Below are 10,626 nucleotides of genomic sequence, written 5' to 3'. Positions count from 1 at the left end.
TTATCTCTGTATTACAGGTGGTGAAAAGGAGGTAAGCTATGTTGGCATGAGAGCCACAGATTACACCAAAATAGCATTTAGGTTATTCATTTCAACCTTATACCCCATACTTCTCCCCAGTTCACCAGCCTGATAGCTGATGTTCAATCTCCTCTTTTCCTTTTGTTCTTATATTCTCTCTAGTAGAGTTTAGTGGTTATGGGACATACAGAAATGACTGTGGAGAAAGAGCTAGTTGTCTCTGACCCATAAACTAGTAGTCTCAGAAAACCGAATTATATTTCCAGTCTCAATCTGACTGCTTATCCCAGTTTATTGCTCTCAAATGGCCCAAGCCTCCTCTGCAGTCTCTTCATGGCTGACTTCATCTCTTGGTTTCTTAGGGTGTAGATCATGGGGTTCAGCATAGGGGTGATGACCGTGTTACTGATGGACACAGCTGTGTCCGTGTGCAGCGTAGTGAAGGGCCGGCAGTAGATGTAAACACAAAGCACAAAATGAAGAGTCACCACCAGGATGTGGGAGGTGCAGGTGGAGAGGGCTTTGTTCCGGCCCTCCCCAGAGTGAGATCTCAGCATCACCAGAATGATGGTGTAGGACCCCAGGAGCAGGAGGAACCACAGGAGGGTCACCAGCCCATGGTTAGAGATCATGAGGAGCTCCAGAGCAAAGGTGTCAGTGCAGGCCAGTTTAACCACCTGGGGCACATCACAGTAGAAGGCATGCAGGATGTTGGGGCCGCAGAAAGGGAGTGGAAGCCTCAGAATGATCTGGACCATGGAGTGCAAACCACCACCCACCCAGGAAGCCACTACCAAGGCCACCCACCCTCTCTCCTCATAATGGTCACATAATGCAGGGGTTTGGAGATTGCAAGGTATCTGTCATAGGCCATCCCAGAGAGGAAAAAAATATCTGCCCTACCAGCAAAGTGGAAGAAAAAGATCTGTGCCAAGCAGCCGTTGTAGGAGATAGTTTTCCTCTCTGAGAAGAGATCCACCAGGAACTTGGGAACGGTGACAGATGGAAACACAATGTCCAGGATTGATTTGTTCCGCAGGAGGAAGTGCATGGGAGTGTGGAGGCGGGACTCACAGGTGACGTCACCACAATGAGGGCATTGCCCAGCACGGTTGTTACATACACAGCAAGGAAGAGCACAAACAGGAAAGACTCCAGTTTCTGGAAGCGAGTGAGTTCCAGCAAGACAAACTCCTTCACGCTGGTGTGGTTGCTCAGGCCCATAATGGGGACCACCCTCTTCCAGGTCTACCTTTGGAGAAGATGCATCAGGGTGAGGAGTGTGGTGTCCTAAGGCAGCAGCATCATGTATCATACACTGTTATAAGGCTCTTTTTAGCATGTAGATCATTGTGACTACTAAGGAAAAGTAGGCTAGAGTCTTCCCTTTTGTGGTCTGAAAATACCCCGATGTTGACAGGAAGAACCATCACGCTGGACTGACATCATTTGACTATGCCTTATCTTCTGTCCTATAAGAATAACTTCTTCACGTGTATGCAAAGCTTTAGACTTTACCAAAGGCTTCACCTGAAACATTATCTTGATTTGGATTCTGATGACGTCTCTGTAAGGATCTATAAAGTAGTTATGGCTATCTCTATTTTATTTAGGAGAAACAAGCTCAGGGCAGTTGAGGACTTGCTCACATTTGTATACTCGCCAAGTTAATAAGCGGAAAATCAGGGATTCAAACCCAGATAAAATTTCTGACTTGGTGAGGACTCTCTCCTTGACCAAATTTTTTTTTTCTTTACCACTTTATTGTTGAACTTCCATATTTTTAATTGCCTAGCTAGCCCTTTGATCTTAAGCATTTTATATCATGTCTATAGAACTCACATTCATTATATATAAAATGAACTGTGGTTTATACTACAGCTGAGGTCCCCCGGCTCAAAAATTCAACTATTCAATAATTTTATCAATTTCTGTGGAAAATAGCTAAGAATAAACTGACAATGTAACTCCTTAACACTTGATACATGCTGCTGTTTAGCAAAGGAAATGGCTAGTTTTTTTCTCCACTGAATTTCAAAAAAATTATTTTGAATCTCAGAGTCTGTAAAAAATGAAGCCAGTTCATTTCAGATCTCTGATTTATTAGAATGCCAGGCTGGGTAGAGAAGCATTCCACAGTTTGAAATAAGTTTGGAAACTTTGACTTCATCCATGACAGAGAGAGCAAAAGAAAGGTTTTCCCCTCCAGATTCAGAAAAGAAATAAATGGATATAAAAATGTTATATAGAGGTGCAGACATATAGATATCCTGCAGAAGGAAATGTGAGAAGTAAGGTAATATCTAGTTGCAGGGTTAGAATACACTTCAGGCTGTGAAATTCTAGAAGGGTTGTATGTGGGGAAGTGGGGGGTTAATATTTCTAGTCTCTGAGAAGTATACTTCACCAAATGTTACTTAGGCTCCTCTGAGCCTTCTTCTCAATGAGGTCTCCACCTTGACCTTCCTGGTCTTTCATTGCCGAGCCCAGTTTTAGCAAGAATCCTGCTAAAACAGTTTATCAAGAAGCCCCTGCCCTTGATTGAGATGTACACATTGCTATATTTATGGATAACCAACAAGGATGTACTGTATAGCACAGGGAACTCTGCTCAATATTATGTAACCTAAGTGGGAAAAGAATAGATACATGTATATGTATAACTGAATCACTTTGCTGTACACCTGAAACTATCACAACATTGTTAAGCAACTATTGAGATATTCCAATATAAAGTAGTGAAAGAAAGAAGTCTTTACCCTTAATTTATGATCAAACTCCTCATCCCTACCTTTGATATCTAACCCCTTGTATCTAAGTCCTTGGCTTGTATTTAGGAAGAATTCCCCATCCTTGGGGGAGAGGAGGAATAAATTGGGAGATTGGGATTGACATACACACATTACTATATATAAAATAGGTAACAAATAAGAACCTACTGTATAGCACAGGTAATTATAATCAATACTGTCATGACCTATGTGGGAATAGAATCTAAAAAAGTGGATATATGTATATGTATAACTGACTCACTTTGCTGTACAGTAGAAACTAACATAACATTGTAAATAAATTATACTTCGATAAAAATTAATAAAAAAAAGAATTCTCCCATCCTCGATGTCTTATTTTACCAATTTTCTATCCACTGACACCCCCATTCTGTTCATTGGCTATGAATTCTTACTTGTCCTTGTTGTATTTGGAATTGAGCCCAGTCTCTCCTCAGATTCAATAGTCTTGATCCCTATTGCACTAATCTTGAATAAAATCTGTCTTGCCATTTTTAACAAATTTGCAGTGAATAATTTTTCTTTAACAGCCTCCAGGTATTTCCACTGTAGCACTCTGTCAGATCAGAGTCTGGGGCTTACTTTAGTTTATCAGATTTATAGTGAATAGATGATAAGATTTGGTCAGTTCATTAAATAGCCTGACTCCTTAATCCTCATCTCTTCCCTTAAAGGAAGAGATGAATCAGACCCTCATAAGTACTCCGTGTATGCTGAGACACTTGGACCTCACTTGGGCCCCAGGGCTCTTGGTAGAGTGTAGAGCTGTAATCGTTCAGAGCACCTGAAAGTATCACAGACAAACTGATCATTAAAGCTTCAGGAACTCAGATGTGGCTTAACCCAACCTTCCTCACTTTTAGGCCAAAGAGAGAAGAATATTTATTATTTTGGAATTAGTCTATGAATTGGTGAAAGATGGAGAATTAAAGAAAATTCCAAGTTGTTGTTGTTTATTGTTTTGGTTACAAGAACACCTAAGATCTACTCTTTAAACAAATTTCAAGTATACAATATTGTTCACTATAGTCATATTGCTGTCCTAATGATCTCCAGGATTTATTCATCCTGCACAATTGAAACTTTGTACCCCCTTGCCCAACATCTCCCCCTTTCCCCCTACTCCCATCTCCTGGTAATCACCATTCTACTCTCTGCTTCTGTGAGTGGAGGACATTATGTTAAATAAAATAAACCAGACACAGAAAGACAAATACTGCATAATCCCACTTACATGTAGAATCTAAAAGTAGTCACTTATAGAAAGATAGAGAATTTTAACCAGTTTTATTGACTTAAATTCCACAGATGTTCTACCATTGCTATATTATAGAAAAATAAGTTTTTTCAAATTGGATACTTGGTCATCAAAGAACAAAACCCTTTTCAATAAAGATATCTTTATGTCCAAGAATTCTCATATCCCAGATCATTTTTAAAAGTTGAGAGGACTTCCCTGGAGGTCCACTAGTTAAGACCCTGCACTTCTAATGCAGGGGGCAAGGGTTCCATCCCTGGTTGGGGAACTAAGATCCCACATGCCATGTGGCGTGACCAGGGCAAAAAAAAAAGTTCAAATGGTTGAGATGACCAAGCTCCAGTTTAACAATAGAAAGTAGACAGTCTTGGTATTTGAAGCAATGGAATTATATTTGAAGAAAATAGGATGGAAAGAAAAGAGTAGAGGATAAAAAAGGAACAGAGAACTTTACCTGAAACAAAAGCATGTAAGGCATCTGGCAAACAACCTATTTCTTTTTCTTTTTCCCTTCCTTCCTTCCTTCCTTCCTTCCTTCCTTCCTTCCTTCCTTCCTTCCTTGCTTCCTTTCCAACCTATTTCTTCACGTTTCTTTTTTCAGCTCTGATACACTTGGATGTATTTTATGGTTTAATTTGAGGGGTTAGCACATATAGAAAGCTTCTTAAATAAAAATCTTCTCTGTTGATTTTCGTAGATCCCTGATGTTCTCACCATTAGAACAATTTAATTCCTGTGGAAAAGTGAATTTCCTTTAAGGGTTTAAAAAATATGATCCAAATGGGAATTCTACTTAATATTGCCATTATTCAGTAGTATGCTACCTAGAACTGTTCCTCTATAGAGTTTTTTACTGCCTGCCACCAGTATCCTATTTTTGGAATTGTGTTATCCTTTTATCAAGGATGTCTACAAAGAAGAGTCCACCACAGGATTGTATTGAGGACAGGATCTATTCAGTTCCCCCTGTTTGAGACCCCAAGGGAAACATTTGTCCAAAACCCAAGTGTTAAGGGACAGCTCCCCTTGGAAACTAGGAAGATTCTTCCTGTTAGATAATGAAGATTATGTACTGGGTTGTATCTCTTTGTTTTGTCCTTCATGAACTTAAAAGTATACATGTGGCTCAGTTTCCTACTCCATATTTTTTCAAGTGTAGTCTCTTAACAGTTTCTTACTTACAACTTACATATTATTGTTTTATTGTATGTGTTTTGTTGTTATTGCTGTAAGATCTCCTTAATCCTTTGTAGAATGTGATGGGTAAATACATTGGTCACTAAGGTACTGACTGTTTTTCATAGGTATATGTCAATCAGGCAGGTCAAGCATGAACATTGGTCATGAAGGCTAGATTGGAATGGGGCACTATCTGGGAGAGTGTGGCAGTCTTGAGAGACAGGGGTTGGAAAGGGAATATGGAAACTAGGGGTCTGTGGTTGGATTTGGGAGTCAGGCTTGTAGAATGTGTAGGTGGTGAGGAACCACAAAAATCAGACATCATCCTCTTCAGTCTGCCTGGTTGGGCCCTAATTACTATTTTCAAATAATGCTGCTCTCAACATCATGTAAATGCATTTTCGTTTGCATCTGTAAGTCCAGACATAGACTCATTGGATCAAATGGTATGCTAATTTTCTAATTTTAAATGATAACTAAGGTATTGTAAAGAAACACCTGATTCTAATTGTGTTTGAAAGTTTGATTTCTCTTTATAGGTGGATACTGTGAACTGAAATAAACTTTTTAACTTCTCACGGAAATGGGAAGATTGAAGGTTGTGTCATCTTAATAATATAAATGTTACAAAGTAAATTAAAATATTAGAATAGGGCTTCCCTGGTGGCACAGTGGTTAAGAATCTGCGTATCAATGCAGGGGACACGATTTCAAGTGCTACTCTGGCAAGATTCCACATGCCTTGGAGCAACTAAGCCTGTGCACCACAACTACAGGGCCTGTGCTCTAGAGCCCGTGAGTCACAACCATTGAGCCCATGTGCCGCAACTGTTGAAGCCCACACGCCTAGAGCCTGTGCTCGGCAACAAGAGAAGCCACTACAATGGGGAGCCTGTGAACCACAATGAAGAGCAGCCCCCGCTCACATCAACTAGAGAAAGCCCGTGTGCAGCATTGAAGACCCAATGTAGCCAATAAATAAAATAAATAAATAAATAAAATTTATAAAATATTAGAATAAAGCTTAAGTAAATATTTTTGTAATTTTGGGGGAATAGAAGATGCTTAGATTTGGCTAAATAAAAATATGAAATTTCCATGTTTCAAAAATGTTTAAGATAAGTTTAAAATTAAAAATAAATGAAAAACTTGAGAAAAATATATGTAAAAAATACAAAATAGGCTTAATATTTTTGATATATAGAGAGAGAGCTTTTATCATTCAGTAAGAAATAGACAGAGACTAAAACAAAAATGGGTCATGATTCACAGAAAAATAGAGTTGGCTGGCTCACAAATGAGAAGATGGTAAATCACACTATCAATCAAATAACTGCAAATTAAAATTGTAATGAGATATCACTTCTCATCTAGAAGATTGGCCTGTAATGAAAAGATCCTTTATTGGCTTGAATATGGGGAAAGAGACACCTCTATATATGGTTAATAGGAGTGTATACAGGGACCGACTTTCTGGGACCATTCTGGAAATATGTGTCAAAGCTTAAATTTGTATTTTCTTTGACTCAGAAATTCGACTATAAGAATTTATGCTAAAGAGTTAATAAACCAAGTGTTTAACATTCTAAGTACAAAGAAAGTTCATCACAGTACAGTTTAGAAGAAATTAGAATTTAAATTAACTCTAATTTATAAAATCGGTTCAATAAGTTATGGTACAATAGAATAATTCAATATTTGCAGCCATTCAAATTTAAAATGTAGGACTTCATTCCTAAACATGGTAAGACTTCCTTTTAGCAAAACATCAAAGCACTGAATATATCACATAATGTTATTTTTGGAAAAAAAACTACATGCTTGGAAGAAGTCTGGAAAGATGTATGTCATTATCTGTGGGTAATTGGATTTTGGTAGTTTTACTTTAAAAAGATATTATATTGTTCCCTATTTTTTTTTTTAAAAATGACTGTGAATGGCTTCTAATCTTGAAAATCAGAAAAAACTCATACACATATTTACAACTTGGAGTAAAAGATTTCCCCCATTAATTTGAGCTCTGATGTTATGCATCTGTATTTTTCTTTTCCTTTTCTGTGAAATCATCCTAAGAAACTTAACTTATTAAGGAAATAGGTATGGGGCGGAAAGACAGTTCTAGTTATTCTTTTGGTATCTTATAATTCCACGAGGCACTGGCTGGAGGCATCCAGGAGAGAGTCTGGGACCAGCCAAGTCATTATATAATTGTGTTTCTCTCCCTGCTAGCTATTTTTTTTCCATTTAAAAAAATTTTATATTAGGATGTTAATATTCAGGACACTTCAGAGCATCTTATTCTTCTAATCAGATTTTTGGTAACTGGTTTTAAAGTGTTACTTGAGTATTTTTCTCATACTGGCTTTCAGGCAAAAGTACTACTAAGTGATTGTTTAAGAGATGTTAATTTGATTAAACAGTTTATCCTTAATAACCTGAGACATCAATCCATGGATAACTTCCATAGTAGTTTTACAGCTGTCTTGTGTAGCTTTGGCAAATTTTGTCTTCTGACTTTCGGTCATGTGTTTCTAGACCTAATGTGAACCCTCATCCCAGATGGGCTTCTGACTGTTCTAATTTTTCGGACAAATCAAAGACCTGACCAGTGGTATAGTCTGCATTAGTAAGCAAGCTAGAGGAACTCAACGTACTCACCCAGTATTTATTCCACAAAAGCTCAAGCAATTTGCGATCCAAAGAGGATTTGAAACATGAGACTTCTAAGGCATAATATTGTTTGCAGTGTACACCGAAGTCTTCTATTTTATTAAGTGGGATAGTCTGGTACTTAGAAGGTCCTTCATCAGGAAGCTTGTAGACCTTTGGGTATGTCCTAAAGGCTCCAAGATTCACTTCCCTGCAGATATTGTTCTTGTTGGGTCAATTACCACTGCTAGGAATGGTTCCTGGAACTGCTGCTGATTGTGCATCTGAGTACTAACATCAGTCCCAGAAAGCCAGCAGCCATAGCCAGGGTGACTACGATACCAGCCAATTGCATTTTCAAGGTGGCCAACCTGTTTGGCATTTTCTATGTATTCAGGTTTCACTGCTCTCTACTGGCAAAGCAAAACTGTTCATCAGGGCTTCCTAGGTGGCGCAGTGGTTAAGAATCTGCCTGCCAATGCAGTGGACATGGGTGCAATCCCTGCTCCAGGAAGATACCACATGTTGCGGAGAAACTAAGCCCAGGCGCAGCAAGTATTGAGCCTGTGCTTTAGAGCCCATGAGCCAGAACTATTGAGCCCACTTGCTGCAACTACTGAAGCCCACACACTTAAAGCCTGTGCTCTGCAACAAGAGAAGCCACGGCAATGAGGAGCTTGCACACTGTAAAGAAGAGTAGCCTCCGTTCTCCACAACTAGAGAAAAGCCTGTGTGCAGCAATGAAGACCCAACACAGCCAATAAATAAATAAATAAATAAATTTATTAAAAAAAAAAAAAACTGTCCACAATGATCATAATTTCACCATCCGCCTTTCCAAGCATCAAGCCCATCACTTCTAAGTTGCCTCCTGATCTGGCATGCATCACTGTTTTCAGTAGAGCCAATGCTGAGATTTTGCAGTACTTAAAGTAATGGTGATCCTTAGTCCAGGATTTTGCTGCCAGGATTTCTTGCCGCTGTTTCTTGTCGTATTTGCAGATTTCATCGACACTCTGGGCTTCTTGCATGTTGTTGGCTAATTCCCACGTTTTCTGGGCCATACCACTCCCGGAAGGTGCCATTGACAACGAATTGTAGAAACTGTCGCCTCCACAACCAAAACACAACTTTACCTCGCTAGGTTGCCGGGTGTGGGCTTTGGACCCACCCCGCCACAGGTGCGAACTCTTACTAGACTCTGCAGGCAGCCATGACTCCTGGCTAGCTTTTAACCTCTTTTTTAAAGAAACGATTGTGCCAGTTACTTTCCCACACGTTGTAGGTGCTCAATAAATGCTTAAAAATTCATTAAGAATGAATTTTAATACAAAACAATGAACTTCTAATTTGATTGTGTCTTGAGAAGCCTAATATTTTATACGAGAGGCAACAGATTTTAATCAGCCTAAGGCTTTTAGTTCTCAATGACATCTACTTCAAGAATTGCCCATGGATATTTTACTTTTCAGGGGCTGAAGATGGAACACTATTGAAATCATAAAATTAAACGTGTGCTAAGCTGAAGTTGCCTGCAACTGTGTCTTCAGGATGCCCTTACTTACCTTTGTGTTAGAAGGGTGAGCCTGCCAGGTTCCCCATCTTCACTCTTCTCTTCACCCAAACACAGACACTGGGTTGGAAGTCTAATGATATAATGATCAGCATAGGGAATAGGGTCAGATAGTTGTAGGAAAAGTAATTTTCACTGAAGAAGCTGGCAGTTGCAGATGCTGTGGAAGTTATTAAAAAGTTACTAAGCAACATGTATCTATATTGGAATTTTCTGATCTTTCTGTTATTGTTTTCTAGTTTAATTCCACTGTGGTTTTAGAGCATACTTTGTATGATTTATGAATAAAATGTTTTATGGTCCAGAAGGTGGTCTGTCCTGGTAAATGTTCCTTGTGAACTTAAGAATGTATATTGTGCTATTGTTGGATGAAATATTTTATAAATATTAATTAGATCCAGTTGGTTAATGGTGCTATTCAATTCAACTGTATCCTTACTGATTTTCTGCCTGTTGGATCTGTCAGTTCCCGATAGAGGAATATTGGTGTTTCCAAATGTGTAGTGGACTTGTGCGTTTTCCCTTGTCTGTCTTTCTTTTCTTTCTTTCTCCTTTCTTTCCTTCTTTCTTTCCTTCCTTCCTTCCTCCCTCCCTCCCTCCCTCCCTCCCTCCCTCCCTCCCTCCCTCCCTCCTTTCTTTCTTTCTTTCTTTCTTTCTTTCTTTCTTTCTTTCTTTCTTTCTTTCTTTCTTTCTTTCTTTCTTTCTTTCTTTCTTTCTTTCCTTTCCTTCTTTCTTTCCTTCCTTCCTTCTTTCCCTCTCTTTCTTTCTTTCTTTCTTTCTTTCTTTCTTTCTTTCTTTCTTTCTTTCTCTTTCTGTTAAATTTATTTATTTATTTATTTATTTATTTATTTATTTATTTACAGCTGCATTGGGTCTTTGTTGCTGTGCACAGGCTTTCTTTACTTGCGGCAAGTGGGGGCTACTCTTTGTTGGGCGGGCTTCTCCTTGTGGTGGCTTCTCTTGTTGCAGAGCACAGTCTCTAGGTGCACAGGCTTCAGTAGTTGTGGCACATGGACTCAATAGTTGTGGCGCATGGGCTTAGTTGCTCCGAGGCATGTGGGATCCTCCTGGACCAGGGATTGAACATGTGTCCCCTGCATTGGCAGGCAGATTCTTTTTTAGGTTTTTTTTTAAATTTATTTTTTAAATATTTA

General features: G+C 38.9%; 1 protein-coding gene and 1 pseudogene across 1 annotated transcript; both read right to left on the bottom strand.

The window, feature by feature from the left end:
* Positions 1 to 302: 302 nt before the first annotated feature.
* Positions 303 to 1,245, bottom strand: LOC130849505 (olfactory receptor 4D6). Its single transcript, XM_057728443.1, is given in 3 exon segments — positions 303 to 829; positions 832 to 1,101; positions 1,104 to 1,245. Coding segments are annotated over 3 exon segments (939 nt in total).
* A 6,311-nt stretch (positions 1,246 to 7,556) lies between these two features.
* Positions 7,557 to 8,984, bottom strand: LOC130848716 (COP9 signalosome complex subunit 5-like; annotated as a pseudogene).
* Between the last annotated feature and the right edge of the window lie 1,642 nt (positions 8,985 to 10,626).

The sequence above is a fragment of the Hippopotamus amphibius genome, chromosome 3 (assembly GCF_030028045.1).
Source record: "Hippopotamus amphibius kiboko isolate mHipAmp2 chromosome 3, mHipAmp2.hap2, whole genome shotgun sequence".
Lineage (NCBI taxonomy): Eukaryota > Metazoa > Chordata > Mammalia > Artiodactyla > Hippopotamidae > Hippopotamus > Hippopotamus amphibius.
This window is presented reverse-complemented; position numbering and strand designations above follow the sequence as displayed.